The sequence below is a fragment of the Rhinopithecus bieti genome, unplaced genomic scaffold (genome assembly GCF_001698545.2).
Source record: "Rhinopithecus bieti isolate Rb0 unplaced genomic scaffold, ASM169854v2 scaffold_10612, whole genome shotgun sequence".
Lineage (NCBI taxonomy): Eukaryota > Metazoa > Chordata > Mammalia > Primates > Cercopithecidae > Rhinopithecus > Rhinopithecus bieti.
In genome coordinates, this window is record NW_016806990.1 from 2,001,739 (window position 1) to 2,021,836 (window position 20,098).

The 20,098-nt window shown below is 41.8% G+C and overlaps 1 protein-coding gene across 1 annotated transcript in view; it reads left to right on the forward strand.

The window, feature by feature from the left end:
• The window catches only part of DSP (desmoplakin), a 47,042-nt gene that overhangs the window by 24,101 nt on the left and 2,843 nt on the right, over positions 1–20,098 (forward strand). The window contains 19 exon segments of the mRNA XM_017879614.1: positions 997–1,158; positions 1,999–2,103; positions 3,304–3,399; positions 3,716–3,841; positions 4,367–4,519; positions 5,116–5,270; positions 6,352–6,478; positions 7,293–7,494; positions 7,752–7,978; positions 10,172–10,338; positions 10,740–10,878; positions 11,372–11,565; positions 12,364–12,526; positions 13,029–13,112; positions 13,852–13,959; positions 14,845–14,943; positions 15,651–17,945; positions 19,024–20,068; positions 20,071–20,097. Of these exon segments, the coding sequence (XP_017735103.1) occupies positions 997–1,158; positions 1,999–2,103; positions 3,304–3,399; positions 3,716–3,841; positions 4,367–4,519; positions 5,116–5,270; positions 6,352–6,478; positions 7,293–7,494; positions 7,752–7,978; positions 10,172–10,338; positions 10,740–10,878; positions 11,372–11,565; positions 12,364–12,526; positions 13,029–13,112; positions 13,852–13,959; positions 14,845–14,943; positions 15,651–17,945; positions 19,024–20,068; positions 20,071–20,097 (5,674 nt within the window).

Consider the following 20,098-nt stretch of genomic DNA (forward strand, 5'->3'; position numbering starts at 1 on the left):
CCACCTCGCCCGGCCCGTTTTTTGTATTTTAGTAGAGACGGGGTTTCACCGTGTTAGCCAGGATGGTCTTGATCTCCTGACCTCGTGATCCGTCTGTCTCGGCCTCCCAAAGTGCTGGGATTACAGGCTTGAGCCACCGCCCGGCCTGGCACTTTGAATTTTGGGGAGAAGGTAGGAAAAGCTTGATTTCTCTGAGTCCATTTTCCCCCTCATAGTCCAAAACTAATTATTGATGGGTACAAAAATACAGTTAGATAGAAGGAATAAGTTCTAATAGTTGATAGTACAATAGGGATATTATAGTTAATGATAATTTATTGTATATTTCAAAATAGCTGGAAGAAAATATTTGTAATGTTCCCAGCACACAGAAAAGATAAATGTTCGAGGTGATGGATATCCCAGTTATCCTGATTTGATCATTATACATTGTATGCATGTGTCCAGGTATCATGTGTACCCCCAAATATGTACAACTATATCAGTAAAAAATACCAAAAAAAGACCTTATGACGCCCATAATTCCAGCACTTTGGGAGGCCGAGGCAGGAGGATCATCTGAGATTGGGAGCTCGAGACCAGCCTGGCCAACTGGTGAAACCCCGTCTCTACTAAAAATACAAAAATTAGCAGGACGTGGTGGTACATGTCTGTAATCCCAGCTACTCAGGAAGCTGAGGCAGGAGAATCGCTTAAACCTGGGAGGCGGAGGTTGCAGTGAGCCGAGATCGCGCCACTGCACTCCAGCCTGGGCGACAGAGCGACACTCTGTCTCAAAAAAAAAAAAAGAGTTGCTGCCTTCTTATTCACTGCAAGTTTGGATAGGTCTTTTCCCATACCAGGTGGTCAGTGAATGCACAAGGTTAACATTTTTTCCTATCCGTGTGATTTTTTTTTTTTTGTAAAAGGGACTGCAGGGTTAATCTATAAACCTGCAGAGAACACCAGTCATCCACATAATGTTATTTTAATGCTGCCTTTGAACTTCCTGTGTAGAAAGCGTCCTTTGAGAGGATGGATCACCTGCGACAGCTGCAGAACATCATCCAGGCCACGTCCCGGGAGATCATGTGGATCAATGACTGCGAGGAGGAGGAGCTGCTGTACGACTGGAGCGACAAGAACACCAACATCGCTCAGAAACAGGAGGCCTTCTCCGTAAGTTCGCCCCACGTGGCTGTAGATGCTTGCCTTGAGCCTGTTGCCTTGAAGAGCTGGGAGCTCGGGGAATGAATAGCCTATGAATAGTTTAATCAGCCCTTTGCAATTCAGCCTCCTTTGAAATGGTCATGAAAAACGTTTCCTTCCTGAAAACTTCTCCATGTGGAGGCCATTATCCTTAGCAAATTTATGCAGGAACAGAAAACCAAGTTCCACATGTTCTCACTTAAGAGTGGGAACTAAATGATGAGAACACATGGATACATCGAGGGGAACAACACACACTGGGGCCTTTCGGAGGGCAGAGGGTGGAGGTGGAAGGAGGGAGAGGATCAGGAGAGATCACTAAAGGGTACTAGGCTTAATCCGTGGGTGATGAAATAAACTGTACAACAAATCCCTATGATACAAGTTTACCTGTGTAACAAACCTGCACATGTATCCCTGAACTTAAAAGAAAAAGAGGGGCAATACATTGTTTAATATCCCGGAAGACCAGCGTTTGTTTAGAGTAAGAACTGGTACGTTCAGATAACCCAGGGTGTGTGTGGCACTGCAGGAGGGTGGGTGGAAGCCTGGGATTGGAAAACCTCAGGCTGGTTGTAGCTCTTCTTTCCTCCTGTGTCATTTTGAGTAAGCCTCAGCCACATCCTCACCTGGAGCAAACATCCTTTTCAGCCTTAAAAATGCTGTGATTCTTGAGGAAAACAGCATGATTCTTTGGCATTGTTCCTTTCCAAAATGCAGTTTTGTATTTCACTTTTAAAAAGTGCTGTGGGAGTGATGGAAGTTTAATGATGACTTGCTCCAAAGGATTTCTTACTTCTTCATTCACAGATACGCATGAGTCAACTGGAAGTTAAAGAAAAAGAACTCAACAAGCTGAAACAAGAAAGTGACCAACTTGTCCTCAATCAGCATCCAGCTTCAGACAAAATTGAGGTAGGCTTCATGAGGTTTATATTTTTGTTAGGAAACAAAAAGGAAACTTTTCATAAAGTAAGACTATCCAAATAAGTAATTCTTACAAGACTTAAAGCCATGCCAACTTTATTTTTTATTCTGGGATCAATACCCTACGCCAGGGGTTGGCAAACTCTTTCAGGAAAGGACCAGACAATCAGTATTTTAGCCTTTCAGGCCATTTGATCTCTGTTACAATTACTTAACTCTGCTATTATAGTGCAGAAGGAGGCATAGACACTGTGTAAATGAATGTGGTTGTATTCCAATAAAACTTTATTTAAAAATACAGGAAGTGGGCCAGACGTGGCCCTTGAGCTATAGTTTGCTGACCGCTGCCCTAGACTGCCATCTGTGGGCCACGCTCAAGGCTGACATTAGCTGGTAGCACTGGTATGGCCTTACTGCTTGTTAAAAAAAAACCAGAAACTTCCTGGCCGGGCACGGTGGCTCACACCTGTAATCCCAGCACTTTGGGAGGCCGAGGCAGGTGGGGCACGAGGTCAGGAGATCAAGACCATCCTCGCTAACACGATGAAATCCTGTCTCTACTAAAAATACAAAAAATTAGCCGGGTGTGGTGGCAGGCGCCTGTAGTCCCAGCTACTCCGGAGGCTGAGGCAAGAGAATGGCATGAACCCGGGAGGCGGAGCTTGCAGTGAGCTGAGATCGCACCACTGCACTCCAGCCTGGGCGACAGAGTGAGACTCCGTCTCAAAAAAAATAAAAAATAAAAAGATAAAAAACCAGAAACTTCCATATCAGTTGGTAAGAATCACTGTCTTGAGCCCCCTCAGCCCTTTGCTTGGATGTCTCGAACCTCCCCGTGATTCAGCAGTCCTCCAGGAACAGGGCTTGGTGTGGCAAAGGAACACCACGCCCGTGCTAGCCCCAGTCATGGTTCTGATTGGTCAGTATCTCTGCTATTCGGGTGATACATATTTTGACTAAGACTCCTCCTGGTGTCTATTTGTGAAAGCTGATTTTAAAATTCAGTTTTGACCTTACCAAGAGTTATATGGTGAGAAATTCTCTTTCCAACTTTTAGAAAAATATCCGCTTGACTTAGAATGAGATAAAAACTGCTTACTAGCTTTCATGCAGGCTCACCTATCTCTTGGTGCGTGCGCATCTGTACACCTGAGCTAGGCTAAGACAGCTGACATTTTCTTGTTTCAGGCCTATATGGACACTCTGCAGACGCAGTGGAGCTGGATTCTTCAGATCACCAAGTGCATTGATGTTCATCTGAAAGAAAATGCTGCCTACTTTCAGGTTTTTATATTTAGTAATAATTTCATGGCTATTTAGGTCTTGAGTGTGTTTTATAAAGCACTGAAAATAATCTTCAAAATGTTGCATAAATCCTCTTCATTGGTTTTGAGTGCAGAGGAGCATAGATTGGTAACCTTGCCATCAGTCCCACAGATAGTTTCCCGCTGTCACATACCTAAATACTTTCTGCACGAATTTTTTCCTTTAGCCACCCGTCAAAGAGAGGCTTAGGGATAACAGTCCTTGAAACAGAACTACTAGATGAAATTGCTTATTGAGTTGCTGTTCATTCACTGATCACTCTCATCCTTCACAGTTTTTTGAAGAGGCCCAGTCGACTGAAGCATACCTGAAGGGGCTTCAGGACTCCATCAGGAAGAAGTACCCCTGCGACAAGAACATGCCCCTGCAGCACCTGCTGGAACAGATCAAGGAGCTGGAGGTATCGTCTGAGACCCAGAACCTCAGCAGCGGTGCCTGGTCAGGGAGATAAAACACATGCCTTGGATGCAGCTGGCTCTGATTAGTATTACTGTACAATGCACGCCTAGAGCCAAGCCAGCGCTTTCTTCAGCTTCCAGTGGCTTTTCTCAAAATGGACTTCTTTTCATGCCCAACTACTCTTGACAGTTACTTTTGCTTCAGTCTGGGCAGTTTGTTGAAAATAAGAACAGAGAGAACATTACTTCACATGACAATTCCTTTGGGAAAGCATACTTCAAATTTTATCAGCATAGCCCTTTCACACAAGGATGTTCTTCCCTGCCCACTTAATTCCTGCCTGTATAGCTTCTGGAGAGTGGTATCGTGAAAGGTTCTCCTGTTTCCTGCTGACGAATTTGTGACTTTTTACACTTAATGCGACTGCAGTGATAGTGTGTCGTGTAGCTACATGAATGCAGTTTGAAAATCTCCTCTAAAACTCACTGGTACCTATGTTAAAGTATGATCTTTTTCACAATTGCAGAAAGAACGAGAGAAAATCCTTGAATACAAGCGTCAGGTGCAGAACTTGGTAAACAAGTCTAAGAAGATTGTACAGCTGAAGCCTCGTAACCCAGACTACAGAAGCAATAAACCCATTATTCTCAGGGCTCTCTGTGACTACAAACAAGACCAGGTATGTACTCGTTTAGAATGATACAAAAGTTTTCCCTGTCTTTACATGCAAATTTTTGTCCATCAAGAAAGCAACACTTAATCTAGAGTTCAATAATCACCATAGTCAACGTCTTTGATCTATGAAAGCAGCAGCTATGGAACAAAAGCAGCAGCTCTGTTGTGAATCATATGGTAGTTGTCAATAATAAGGACAATAGTTAATTTTAGAACTTTTAAAAATTCATAAGGCTTAATACTTTTCTTCTCGTATGTAAAACTTGTCTGTGATCACTCTCATCTTTAAATTTCTGATAAAAGAAATGAGAAATGATACTTTTATGTTGCATATAAAGTGAATGTCACTCACTATGGGTGACATAGTGAGACCAAGTAAATAAAATGTAGCTTACTTCATGTATACCTTTTAGGCTCACATATATCATTTAAAGTGTCAGTATTGTTGAGTTGTATGATGATCAGCTTCATTTGAGGGGAACAAGTAAGGTAAAAGCTTTAATAATATGCATGTGTTCATCTCTGTTTCTGTCTTTGAGAAAAAAAATAAAAACACATACTTATGAATAAAGCCAAACCCCGTGGCTGCTTGCCTTACAGAAAATCGTGCATAAGGGGGATGAGTGTATCCTGAAGGACAACAATGAGCGCAGCAAGTGGTACGTGACGGGCCCGGGAGGCGTTGACATGCTCGTTCCCTCTGTGGGGCTGATCATCCCTCCTCCGAACCCACTGGCCGTGGACCTCTCTGGCAAGTAAGTCATCCAAGTTCCCAAAGCCACGCATGCACGCATGAACGCGAGGGCGGAGGAAGAGGGCAGGTGCTTACACCTGAAGCTTGGACACACGGTGCCTTGTTATAATAACCATCTTCTAAAAAAAAGGAACCTTGTGAAGGTCACCTTCACTTTGTCTTGCAAATTGTTGAAGAGACAATAGTTATTGAAGGATAAAAGGGAATGTCTGGCTGGGCGTGGTGGCTCATGCATGTAATCCCAGCACTTTGGGAGACCATGGCAGGTGGGTCATCTGCGGTCAGGAGTTTGAGAGCAGTCTGACCAACATGGAGAAACCCCGTCTCTACTAAAAATACAAAATTAGCTGGGTGTGGTGGCACATGCCTGTAATCCCAGCTACTCGGGAGGTTGAGGCAGGAGAATCACTTGAACCCGGGAGGTGGAGGTTGTGGTGAGCTAAGATCGTGCCATTGCACTCCAGCCTGGGCAACAAGAGCAAAACTCAGTCTCAAAAAAAAAAAAAAAGGTATGTCTGACTGTAGGGGGTTCAGAGTGTACTTCAAAGACATCATTTTAAGGTTCTCCTTTTCTTAGAAAATCAATTGTTTTACATGTAGTCACAAATATAAAATGCCTTTATTATCAACATTGACTCACTGTAGGAAGAACATTCATTTAACAGATTGTCCATGGCAGATTCCTTTAAACCATTTAGTATGGAAATCTTCAGCCACACACAGAATAGGGAGAGTAGTGTAGTAAGCTGCTGTGTGCTCATGACCAAGCTTTGGGTCATTGGCATCTAATGCACCTTCCATCCTGCCTTAGACCTCTGTCAGTTACAGAGTTGCCGAAAAACAAGACAACAACAAAAAGTTGTAGTATATATGTCAGCCAATAATGTAGATAATTCAGAATATACTTTTGGGGAGTAAATGAATCCAAGTCCATGAACTGTTTTCCAAGTTATACCTCCACCTGTTACTTTATCAGTGACTGTTGTAGGTTTTTGTGCAGTGGTGTGAGCATGTCCAGGTTTCCCATTTGGGATGAAGTGTGAAAGCCTGGCTCTAGCATGTTTTCCCTTTGTGCCTGTTAGGATTGAGCAGTACTACGAAGCCATCTTGGCTCTGTGGAACCAACTCTACATCAACATGAAGAGCCTGGTGTCCTGGCACTACTGCATGATTGACATAGAGAAGATCAGGGCCATGACGATCGCCAAGGTATGTCCTCAGGGCCACTTAGGCCGCCTGGAGGTAGGGCCGTGCTGCCCTCCGCAGTGCCTTTGTCCAACAGTTCGACCTTCTTGCTGTGTAGCAGTGCTTTTGTGTCTCATCAAGCAAGTCAGCTCAGCCCTCCTTAGAGGTTCTAGTCTGTCCAATAGAGAACGGGAGGGATTAACATATGGCTGATTATGAGAGAAAGAGGTAATACTAATTCAGGTGGCCTGATAGGCCCAATGTGCCTGTGGAAAAGCCATGCACTCCTGTAAGATTCTGGACCCTATGCTCCTTCGATGTAATGGAAAGTTAGGTCATAAAGGATTAACTGGGTATCACAGAAGTAAAAGGTGGGATGGAATTCTTGGAAGAGCACCCTAAGTGTTAGTTACTCTAAATCAGTTGTTTTCAGATTGTGGTCTGAAGAGTCCTAGCAGGGGAGGGAGATCCTTTAGGAGTGACAAGGATGGAAGTGAGGTGAGGGGCACAGAAAGTACCTTTTGGGGTCCCCTGAGCCCTTTTTCTCATTTTAGTTGGAGCAGCTTTGCTGGGCGCTGCTTTATATTTAGGGCTTCTGAATAATATTTCATTTGAAGAAAAATATTCTGTAGGCAAAAAAAAAAAAAAAATTAGCAACCCATCCCTGTAGTTCTTGGGAGCAATGTCTAAACCCTAAAAGACCTTTTATATCTTCATGAGCCTGTGATGAGTGTTGCTTTGAGTCCCATCTAGTGGGTGGCATTTTTTGGCCAACTCTTCTTGACTGCACTGTGGGGCAGGCATAAATCCCACATCACTTCTGCCTATTTCCTTTCAGCTGAAAACAATGCGGCAGGAAGATTACACGAAGACGATAGCCGACCTTGAGTTACATTACCAAGAGTTCATCAGAAATAGCCAAGGCTCGGAGATGTTTGGAGATGATGACAAGCGGAAAATACAGTCTCAGTTCACCGATGCCCAGAAGCATTACCAGACCCTGGTCATTCAGCTCCCTGGCCACCCCCAGCACCAGACAGGTCAGCTTGGGACATCTTTCTCTTTGTATCAACCATCCATACCATTTTAAAAAGAAAGGAGTTTGCATAAAACTAGTTTCAGAACCATTTCTCTGAATGCTATATAGCCAGTGTTCTTCGTGCACTAAATTTTCAGAATTGATTCTGAAATTCAAAGGAAGAAGGTATACTTTTAGGTAATGTGGATGTTTTTTGAGGCCTAGCACCTTGATAGTTAGGTATTCTCTGATTTTTGTGGCCCTAACTTCTTTTTACAGTGACCAAAACTGAAATCACTCATCATGGAACCTGCCAAGATGTCAACCATAATAAAGTTATTGAAACCAACAGAGAAAATGACAAGCAAGAAACATGGATGCTGATGGAGCTGCAGAAGATTCGCAGGCAGATAGAGCACTGCGAGGGCAGGATGACTCTCAAAAACCTCCCTCTAGCAGACCAGGGGTCTTCACACCACATCACAGTGAAAATTAATGAGCTTAAAGTAGGTGTCTGCTAGTATTTGCCTGATTTCCCTGTATATTTTTATTTACCTGCAAATGAATTTAAAAAATCCTAGTTTAAATGTTTTTAGGCAAAAATATTAATTTTCAATAAAACAGGCTTCTGACAGGATTTCCTTATGTCTTATGTTTCCAAATTTGTAGATGGTTATCAGGCTGGGGGTTAGTTAAACTGTTCATTTGTGTGTTGTTGAATCAGGCTAGAGTTCATCTCAAAAGTTTTCACAAGCATTTCGTGGTCCATCTCAAAAGTTTTCACAGTTTTTGGGTTGTTGAATCAGGCCACAGTCCATCTCAAAAGTTTTCACAAGCATTAAATTGGCTTCTTGCAGAGAACAACCTATGATACGGGTTAGACGGGGGAATGATCTTTATTTGTAGACATGACACTGACATGAACAACCTATAATATGGGTTAGACGGGGGAATGATCTTTATTTGTAGACATGACACTGACATGAAGAGATTTGGTTGATGAGATATGATCTCAAAGCCATAGACAGAGTGTGACTATGGTCCACGTGTGTCAGCTCCTAACTCAGTGATGTTTTCTCCTCAACCAAGCCTGGGCACACTGCATTGGAAGACCAAAATACAGATATTCTAAGTAAGAGGACCACATTTACAGTGCTAATGTGGCCATACTCAAGAAAAAAATAGGTCAACTCCTCTCTCTTTCTTGAATCATTTACTTTTAGTGGACTTTTTAAGGGCAAAAATGATCATAAGAATCACACAGCTCCAATGCAGAGTACTAACCTCTGTGTGATCAGTATGCCAAAACTGTGGTATGTAGTTGTATTGCTTAATGACAGGGATACATTCTAAGAAACGCATGGTTAGGCGATTTGGTCATGCAGGCGTCATAGAGCATACTTACACAAACCTAGAAGGTATAGCCTACTATACACCTATGCTACAAACCTGTAGGACATGTTACTGTACTACATACTGTAGGCAATTGTGACACAATGGTAAGTATTTGTGTATCTAAATATATCTAAATGTCGAAAAGATACAATAAAAATATAGTATTGTAATCTCATGGGGGCTGGATGCAGTGGCACATGCCTGTAATCCCAGCTACTTGCTTGAGCTCAGGAGTTAGAGGCTGTAGGGAGCTGTGATTGTACCAATGTACTCCAGTCTGGGCAACGGAGCAAGACCCTTCTCTTTAAAAAAAAATGTGTGTGTGTGTGTATGTGTTTATATGTATGTGTGTATGTATATATGTGTGTGTGTGTATCTTATGGGACCACCATTGTGTATGCAGTTCATCATTTTGACCAAAACATCATTATTGGACACATGACTCTACACACACACAGTGGAGTACTATTTACCTTTAAAAAAGAAAGAGATCCTGGGGCCAGGTGCGGTGGCTCACACCTGTAATCCCAGCACTTTGGGAGGCCCAGGTGGGTGGATCACGAGATCAGGAGTTCAAGACCAGCATGACTAACATGGTGAAACCCCATCTCTACTAAAACGTACAAAAATTAGCCAGGTGTGGTGGCATGCACCTGTAATCACAGCTACTCAGGAGGCTGAGGCAGGAGAATTGCTTGAACCCAGGAGGCAGAGGTTGCAGTGCGCCAAGATCGCACCATTGCATTCCAGCCTGGGTGACAGAGCAAGACTCTGTCTCAAAAAAAACAAAAACAAAACCAAAATAGAGATCCTGCCATTTTCAAAAACATGGATGAACGTGGAGGACATTATGCTAAGTGAAATACACCAGACACAAATACTGCATGATTTAACTTACGGGTAAATTCTAAGAAAAAAGTTTAATTCATAGAAACAGAGAGTAGGATGGTGGTTACCAGGGGTGGGGAGGGAGGAGGAAATGGGCAGATGTAAAGGATACAAACTTGCACTTGTGTGGAATAAATAAATCTAGAGATCTAAATTCAACAGGAAGACTACAGGTAGTAATCTTGTAGTGTGTTGTATATTGAAATTTTTCTAAGAGAGTAGATATTAGGTGCTCTTACCACACATACAAAAAAAGAGAACCATGGAACGTGACTGATATGTTAACTTACTTACCTGATGTAGTCATTTCACTGTGTCTATGTGTATTAAAACAGCATCTTGTACACCTTAAATATATACAGTAATAAAAAGAATCAGACAGCTAAATCAAAAGAGCTTTCCTTCATTTTTGACAGAGTGTGCAGAATGATTCACAAGCCATTGCTGAGGTTCTCAACCAGCTTAAAGATATGCTTGCCAACTTCAGAGGTTCTGAAAAGTACTGCTATTTACAGAATGAAGTATTTGGACTATTTCAGAAACTGGAAAATATCAATGGTGTTACAGATGGCTACTTAAATAGGTAAACTCAGCTATCACTAATCTCATATTTTCCTTTTCTCAAGCTTCTTTGTGTCAGACTTCATTTGCTTTAGATGCTTGCCTTACAGTTTCTCTGTTCCTAGAGATTTACTTACATCCTTCTGTGGTTTGGAGAGCATGTTAATTCCGCTAGCCTCACATGTTAATTCCACTATTCTGGACTATAATGTTATCTTAGAACTAAGTTATGCTCTAAGGAGAACTTGAGAATTCTTCAGTGAATACAAAATGTTGGTCTGAATCACAATAGATACAAAAAAAAGACAAAATAAATTTGTATCTGCTTTGACATTGTTCTCTTTCATTACTAGCTGTGAGAGTGAAATCTTCACAGACTAATTCTGTCACTGGCAATTTTATCTGCTGCTTTTTCCTTTCCAGCTTATGCACAGTAAGGGCACTGCTCCAGGCTATTCTCCAAACAGAAGACATGTTAAAGGTTTATGAAGCCAGGCTCACTGAGGAGGAAACTGTCTGCCTGGACCTGGATAAAGTGGAAGCTTACCGCTGTGGACTGAAGGTAACTTGAAAGCTTATAACCGTGGCCCAATTTACAGGAACTAATTCAGAACTGAGCTCCCAATTATAAAGCTTCACTAGGTTTTCATGAGTTTTGAGGATTATTGGGTTCCTGTGGCCACACAGGTTGACATCAGTTGTCATCTCTATGACTCTGTTTTTCAGAGTGTGTTAGCAGGAACTATATGAGAAAGTAAGTTGTGATGGGATTATTTTGGGGAATGCTGAGTGAAACTGGTTTCTTTACTGTGGAACTTCTTAGAACCTTCATACACATTATAATTATAACAGGATAGCACAAGGAACTAGATTATTGGAACAAATACGGGGAAATGCAATTCAGTAAATATATTTTCCTGGATTGACTGTTAACACTTTAAATTATGAATATTCTCAAGTGTTTTATAAACTTTTCCCCCCAATTTGGTGACTTGTAGTGTAGCATACAATGGGACAAGGGATTAATTTGCAATCTTTTTGTTTTCGTCTTGCAGAAAATAAAAAATGACTTGAACTTGAAGAAGTCGTTGTTGGCCACCATGAAAACAGAACTACAGAAAGCCCAGCAGATCCACTCTCAGACTTCACAGCAGTATCCGCTTTATGACCTGGACCTGGGCAAGTTCAGTGAAAAAGTCACACAGCTGACAGACCGCTGGCAAAGGATAGATAAACAGATCGACTTCAGGTGTGCCAGCCTCCTCCCCATCCTTCCCCATCATCTCCTCTTTTGGTTGTTCACAAGAGAATGTCACTTGAGGGGAGCCGTTGTAGAAAATAGAGGTTTTGTTTTTTGTGTAAGTTAGGCATAACAGATGTTGTTTTCACGGACTGCCTGTATGCAGCTTTGTTAGAAATGGAAGGGGAAAGCATCGCAATAGCCAACCCTGTGCAGGCCAGGTGCCATCCAGGGTCTTAGAGAAACAGCAGAAGCCCTTTAGCCACCTCTTTTGTGCCCTATAAACTCTTGTTATGACTCTTGGAAGGAGTAGCTGCTTTGAGTTAGCATTCTCCAAAAGTTTATGAAAATTAGATGTTAGACCAAAAAAATGCCTTTCTGCAAATAAGAGTTTAACAAATCTCTGGAATGTGAATTTACCTATTCTGGAAATTTTATATAACTGGACTCATACAATATGTAGTCCATTGCAACTGGCTTCTTTCACTTAGTATCATGCTTTTAAAGTTCATCTGTGTTGTAGCATATTTCAGTACGTCATTCTCTGTCTTTTCATGTATTTTACGATTGAATAATATGCTGTTGTTTGGCAGTACCACATTTTGTTGGTCCTTTCATCAGTTGATACCTGAATTGTTTCCAGTTTTGGCTGGGATAAAAAGTGCTGCTATGAACGTTCATGTATAAGTTTTTGTGTGGGAATATGATCAGTTTTCTTGGGTCTATACCAAGTGAATTTCTGGGTGACTCTCTGTTACATATTTTAGGAACTAATAAGATGATTTTATTGTATCTATTTCTCCCCAGATTATGGGACCTGGAGAAACAAATCAAACAATTGAGGAATTATCGTGATAACTATCAGGCTTTCTGCAAGTGGCTCTATGATGCTAAACGCCGTCAGGATTCCTTAGAATCCATGAAATTTGGAGATTCCAACACAGTCATGCGGTTTTTGAATGAGCAGAAGGTAAAAGCCAACTTTTTGTTCCATAGCTGTTCTGAGATTAATTGGGTGTAATTCATGTTCTCCTCTGGCTTTTGCATCAGAGCCTAGGTTTGAAATGATGAATATTTGATATTATGAATCCATTTTGTGAAGGCTTAAAGAATGCCCAGAGGAAAAGCAACTGAGATGTTTATAAGGAAATGCAATTGTGAACATAGAAATAATGTAATATTGTTCTCTTCATGTTATCATAAATTATCGTTATAAATTGAGGGGACAGGCCCAGAAAACAGGCTGACTAGAAAATAACCTCTTACAGATAGTAAGTTAAAGAGCTCGCTTCTCTTTTTGGAATGGAAAAAATGCTCATCTCCTAAGCTCTAACTATAAGAATATGAGACAACTATATGTAGTAATAAGCTGAAAAAAAAGGTACACATAACAGTGGTAAAAGAGTGAAATCACATTTATTTAAAAATACTTGTATGCATTAACACTGGTAAATATTTTACTTTTTGTATAGAACTTGCACAATGAAATATCTGGCAAACGAGACAAATCAGAGGAAGTACAAAAAATTGCTGAACTTTGTGCAAATTCAATTAAGGTATGTTGGTTTCATAAAGAATGCTGGTGTTTCACCAAGATTATTATTAACTGCCTGACTTGCTGATTTGTTGTAAAGAGTATACACTTCTTGAGGATAGTAATTATGGTCTGTATATATTCTTTTCTGAACAAACCATAAAAATTAAAAATCTATTAGCTTGAATTCATTCCACATTGGTGGTATCCATTTGAATGGCTGGTTTCTATTCTTCGACTGGTAGGTGCTACATTCTCCATTTAGCATACAAAGATATACTGCTTGGTTTAGTAATGGTTTTTTGTTTGTTTGTTTTGATGGAGTTTCGCTCTTATTGCCCAGGCTGGAGTGCAGTGGTGTGATCTTGACTGACCGCAACTTCTGCCTCCTGGGTTCAAGTGATTCTCCTGCCTCAGCTTCCTGAGTAATTGGGATTACAGGCACGCACCACCATGCCCAGCTAATTTTGTATTTTTAGTAGAGACGGGGTTTCTCCGTGTTGGTCAGGCTGGTCTTGAACTCCCGATCTCAGGGGATCTGCCCACCTCGGCCTCCCAAAGTGCTGGGATTACAGGTGTGAGCCACCGCTCCTGGCCGGTTTTGTAACGTAGTATTAGCTGCTTGGCCACTAGTGGCTCATTGTCTTTGGGGTTGGCAATTAGACATGCAGTCCAGTGATTTAAAACTTTGGAACTGTAGCTGTTAGTGATGCTTTTTAAGTCCATGAAGAACACTTTTCTTAAACTTCATTATGCTGCAGGATTATGAGCTGCAGCTGGCCTCATATACCTCCGGACTGGAAACTCTGCTGAACATACCTATCAAGAGGACCATGATACAGTCACCTTCTGGGGTGATTCTGCAAGAGGTATATATGTCATCACGTATCTCTTAAAACCTGCCCCTCCTTCTTCTTCCCTTTTCCTGCTCTCCTGCCTGTCTTCCTTACCATCGCTGATTTCATCCCGTTATGGGATATCCACTTTAAGAGGTTTAATAGCAGGTTATGCACCCTCCGGTGTGAGTCACTGATGTATGACACATTTTCAGAAATGATCAGGAATCTGTTATTTAGAGTCTTTGTAGAAATTGGGCTTAAATTTGTGGGTTTGATGAGAGAGACTTCTAAAAAGTGGAAAATATAGAAATTTCTAAAAGCCTCTTCTCAAACATGTCAGAGACTATTGCCTGTCAGATGGTTTAGGGGAAACAGCCTGGAGAGAGGAGAATGGGATGCATTTTTGGCTCTTTGTTTTGCTGTACTTTCTTTTTTTTTTTTTTTTTTTTTTTTTTTTTTTTTTTTTTTTTTTTTTGAGACGGAGTCTCACTCTGTCGCCCAGGCTGGAGTGCAGTGGCCAGATCTCAGCTCACTGCAAGCTCTGCCTCCCGGGTTCACGCCATTCTCCTGCCTCAGCCTCCCGAGTAGCTGGGACTACAGGCGCCCGCCACCTCGCCCGGCTAGTTTTTTCTATTTTTTAGTAGAGACGGGGTTTCACAGTGTTAGCCAGGATGGTCTCGATCTCCTGACCTCGTGATCCGCCCGTCTCGGCCTCCCAAAGTGCTGGGATTACAGGCTTGAGCCACCGCGCCCGGCCTGCTGTACTTTCTTTTGCTGATTTTGGAATGAACACACTAAAAAAGAGAATTCACTCTTCTTAATCTCACTATTTTAGAAAACAAAATTGGTCAAATTACATAGGACTTTTTTTTTTAATGCAATATCTTTTTCTTTCTTTCCTTCCTTTTCTCCAAGGCTGCAGATGTTCATGCTCGGTACATTGAACTACTTACAAGATCTGGAGACTATTACAGGTTCTTAAGTGAGATGCTGAAGAGTCTGGAAGATCTGAAGGTACTTTACTACTATCTTTCCCTGGAGCATCAACAAAGAAAATAGAACCTGGTTATTACTTCCATATTATAACGTGGCTTTGGCCACATCCTGGTAAAACTGTATTTCCTCTAAAGGTTTAATATAATACTGCTTGTTCGTAAGTCTGGGGTTACTTCCATGCTCCAATACACTGCTTTAAATGAACTTACGTAATATTCATAATACTGCAACAACTTTGCCAAACAAGTCATTTTATTTAATGTTTGGTCACGGAATTTGCTTTATTTCTTTGTGTTAAGGATAACATCTTGGACTAGATATATTTAAATGTTTTATATTGAGTGATTGTTCCCTTTATTCCTCATTTATGATACTTAAATTGAGTTTATATGTAAACTTACTTTAATGTAAACTGGAAATAAAGGGAACATAATTTATGAAATCATAAGCTTTTGATCTTGAAAGAAATTACCTCATTTTACAGATGAGGTAGCTCAGACTCAAAGGTAATATATCATTTGCTGAGATTATATGAGCAGCTGGTGGAAGAATTATGATGAGAATCCAGATTTCTTGAATTTTTGCCTAGTCACTCTTTACATGTGTGTCCGTGTGTGTAAAGAGAAATGAGAATGCACACTGGTCTGGGAGGGGAAAAGTACTGCTTCTTTCTTGGAATGTGAGGTATTTTTCTTTTGACATAATTTCCGATTTCACTTCCACAGCTGAAAAATACCAAGATCGAAGTTCTGGAAGAGGAGCTCAGACTGGCCCGAGATGCCAACTCGGAAAACTGTAATAAGAACAAATTCCTGGATCAGAACCTGCAGAAATACCAGGCAGAGTGTTCCCAGTTCAAAACGAAGCTTGCGAGCCTGGAGGAGCTGAAGAGACAGGCTGAGCTGGATGGGAAGTCGGCTAAGCAAAATCTAGACAAGTGCTACGGCCAAATAAAAGAACTCAATGAGAAGATCACCCGACTGACTTATGAGATTGAAGATGAAAAGAGAAGAAGAAAATCTGTGGAAGACAGATTTGACCAACAGAAGAATGACTATGACCAACTGCAGAAAGCAAGGCAATGTGAAAAGGAGAACCTGGGTTGGCAGAAGTTAGAGTCTGAGAAAGCCATCAAGGAGAAGGAGTACGAGATTGAAAGGTTGAGGGTTCTTCTGCAGGACGAAGGCGCCCGGAAGAGAGAATATGAAAATGAGCTGGCAAAGGTAAGAAACCACTATAATGAGGAGATGAGTAATTTAAGGAACAAGTATGAAACAGAGATTAACATTACGAAGACTACCATCAAGGAGATATCCATGCAAAAAGAAGATGATTCCAAAAATCTTAGAAACCAGCTTGATAGACTCTCAAGGGAAAATCGAGATCTGAAGGATGAAATTGTCAGGCTCAATGACAGCATCTTGCAGGCCACTGAGCAGCGAAGGCGAGCTGAAGAAAATGCCCTTCAGCAAAAGGCCTGTGGCTCTGAGATAATGCAGAAGAAGCAGCATCTGGAGATAGAGCTGAAGCAGATCATGCAGCAGCGCTCTGAGGACAATGCCCGGCACAAGCAGTCCCTGGAGGAGGCTGCCAAGACCATTCAGGACAAAAATAAGGAGATCGAGAGACTCAAAGCTGAGTTTCAGGAGGAGGCCAAGCGCCGCTGGGAATATGAAAATGAACTGAGTAAGGTAAGAAACAATTACGATGAGGAGATCATTAGCTTAAAAAATCAGTTCGAGACCGAGATCAACATCACCAAGACCACCATCCACCAGCTCACCATGCAGAAGGAAGAGGATACCAGTGGCTACCGGGCTCAGATAGACACTCTCACCCGAGAAAACAGGAGCTTATCGGAAGAAATAAAGAGGCTGAAGAACACTCTAACCCAGACCACAGAGAATCTCAGGAGGGTGGAAGAAGATGTCCAACAGCAAAAGGCCACTGGCTCTGAGGTGTCTCAGAGGAAACAGCAGCTGGAGGTTGAGCTGAGACAAGTCACTCAGATGCGAACAGAGGAGAGCGTAAGATACAAGCAATCTCTTGATGATGCTGCCAAAACCATCCAGGATAAAAACAAGGAGATAGAAAGGTTAAAACAACTGATTGACAAAGAAACAAATGAGCGGAAGTGCCTGGAAGATGAAAACGCGAGATTACAAAGGGTCCAGTATGACCTGCAGAAAGCAAACAGTAGTGTGACGGAGTCAATAAACAAACTGAAGGTTCAGGAGCAAGAACTGACACGCCTGAGAATCGACTATGAAAGGGTTTCCCAGGAGAAGACTGTGAAGGACCAGGATATCACGCGGTTCCAGAGCTCTCTGAAAGACCTGCAGTTGCAGAAGCAGAAGGTGGAAGAGGAGCTGAATCGGCTGAAGAGGACGGCGTCAGAAGACTCCTGCAAGAGGAAGAAGCTGGAGGAAGAGCTGGAAGGCATGAGGAGGTCGCTGAAGGAGCAAGCCATCAAAATCACCAACCTAACCCAGCAGCTGGAGCAGGCGTCCATTGTTAAGAAGAGGAGCGAGGATGACCTCCGGCAGCAGAGGGACGTGCTGGATGGCCACCTGAGGGAAAAGCAGAGGACCCAGGAAGAGCTGAGGAGGCTCTCCTGTGAGGTCGAGGCGCTGAGGCGGCAGTTACTCCAGGAACAGGAAAGTGTCAAACAAGCTCACTTGAGGAATGAGCATTTCCAGAAGGCAATAGAAGATAAAAGCAGAAGCTTAAATGAAAGCAAAATAGAAATTGAGAGGCTGCAGTCTCTCACAGAGAACCTGACCAAGGAGCACTTGATGTTGGAAGAAGAACTGCGGAACCTGAGGCTGGAGTACGATGACCTGAGGAGGGGACGAAGCGAAGCGGACAGTGATAAAAATGCAACCATCTCGGAACTAAGGAACCAGCTGCAGATCAGCAACAACCGGACCCTGGAACTGCAGGGGCTGATTAATGATTTACAGAGAGAGAGGGAAAATTTGAGACAGGAAATTGAGAAATTCCAAAAGCAGGCTTTAGAGGTATTCACAAATATTTGATCACAGCTTCACTGTTTCTCAAATTATTCATCACATTATTATCTAATCTGAACTGTGCTCTTGCTGCTTAAATAGATGCTTATAGAAAATCTAATTTTTCTTTTTATTGCTCTACTACTTCCTGTCATAATCCAGATAACTGCTTTAAAATAATTTCAATGCTGTGTGCCCTGCTGCTGTTCTTTCATTGCATCAAATGCTGATCTCTGGGTAGCCTGTGTTTGGCCCTGCTTTTAAGAACACTAATACATGTATAACTTCCTCCAAATGTTCCATTCTGCTTCTTAGAAGTTAGCTCTTATTTAGTGAGCTATGGCATACATTTGTAATGAAAATTTTCTTAAATAGAAGTCATACTAAAGTGTTCCCCTATGCATTTTTTAAAACACTTTTTCTTTTGCCTGCTTAGATGATTTTTTTGCATGGATTATTTGGTGTTTGCTTTTGATCGTGGCCCTAGTGTGTTTCCTTTTGTTTGGCTTTTCTTCTCCTAACCCTTAATTTAAAAATAACTTCTTTAACTTCTGATACATTTAACTTCTACAGACAAATATTGTGTATGGCTGGGTTGGTGTGTGTATGCGTGTGTGTGTATATATATGTATTATATATTATATATAAAATTATAAAATTATATAATATATATTTATATATTTATCTATAATAGATACCTTCATATATTTGTATTGCTTCATTAAGTATGTTCGTCTAGCTGTAACAGGTGAGATGTAGGTATAGCAGGTATGATAACCTGGAACAAAACTCCCCACATTTTTCAAAGCATAATTATTGTTAAGACAGGTCTACAACTTACAGTTCCTTCTATAGAAAAAAATAGTAACTATGAAGCCATTTATCGAAGTGGCAACATACATCTGCAGAATTTTTCCCTCAAATTTGTAAAATAGCAAGCTTACAGTGTACCCAGGGAAAATGTAGAAAGGAAAAATAAGCGAGGCTTTTTTTTTTTTTTTAAAGATAGATACAAGAATAGAAGTTGTGATAGTAATAAGATATGATTCAAAACATTATTTTTTCCCCATTTCTTTTTCAATTCTAGGCATCTAATAGGATTCAGGAATCAAAGAATCAGTGCACTCAGGTGGTGCAGGAAAGAGAGAGCCTTCTGGTGAAAATCAAAGTCCTGGAGCAAGACAAGGCAAGGCTGCAGAGGCTGGAGGATGAGCTGAATCGTGCTAAAGCAACTCTAGAGGCAGAAACCAGAGTGAAACAGCGCCTGGAGTGTGAGAAACAGCAAATTCAGAATGACCTGAATCAGTGGAAGACTCAATATTCCCGCAAGGAGGAGGCTATTAGGAAGATAGAATCAGAAAGAGAAAAGAGTGAGAGAGAGAAGAACAGTCTTAGGAGTGAGATCGAAAGACTCCAAGCAGAGATCAAGAGAATTGAAGAGAGGTGCAGGCGTAAGCTGGAGGATTCTACCAGGGAGACACAGTCACAGTTAGAAACAGAACGCTCCCGATATCAGAGGGAGATCGATAAACTCAGACAGCGCCCATATGGGTCCCATCGGGAGACCCAGACTGAGTGTGAGTGGACCGTTGACACCTCCAAGCTGGTGTTTGATGGGCTGAGGAAGAAGGTGACAGCAATGCAGCTCTATGAGTGTCAGCTCATCGACAAAACAACCTTGGACAAACTACTGAAGGGGAAGAAGTCAGTGGAAGAAGTTGCTTCTGAAATCCAGCCATTCCTTCGGGGTGCAGGATCTATCGCTGGAGCATCTGCTTCTCCTAAGGAAAAGTACTCTTTGGTAGAGGCCAAGAGAAAGAAATTAATCAGCCCAGAATCCACAGTCATGCTTCTGGAGGCCCAGGCAGCTACAGGTGGTATAATTGATCCCCATCGGAATGAGAAGCTGACTGTTGACAGTGCCATAGCTCGGGACCTCATTGACTTCGATGACCGCCAGCAGATATATACAGCAGAGAAAGCTATCACTGGTTTTGACGATCCATTTTCAGGCAAGACAGTATCTGTTTCAGAAGCCATCAAGAAAAATTTGATTGATAGAGAAACTGGAATGCGCCTGCTGGAAGCCCAGATTGCTTCAGGGGGTGTAGTAGACCCTGTGAACAGTGTCTTTTGCCAAAAGATGTCGCCTTGGCCCGGGG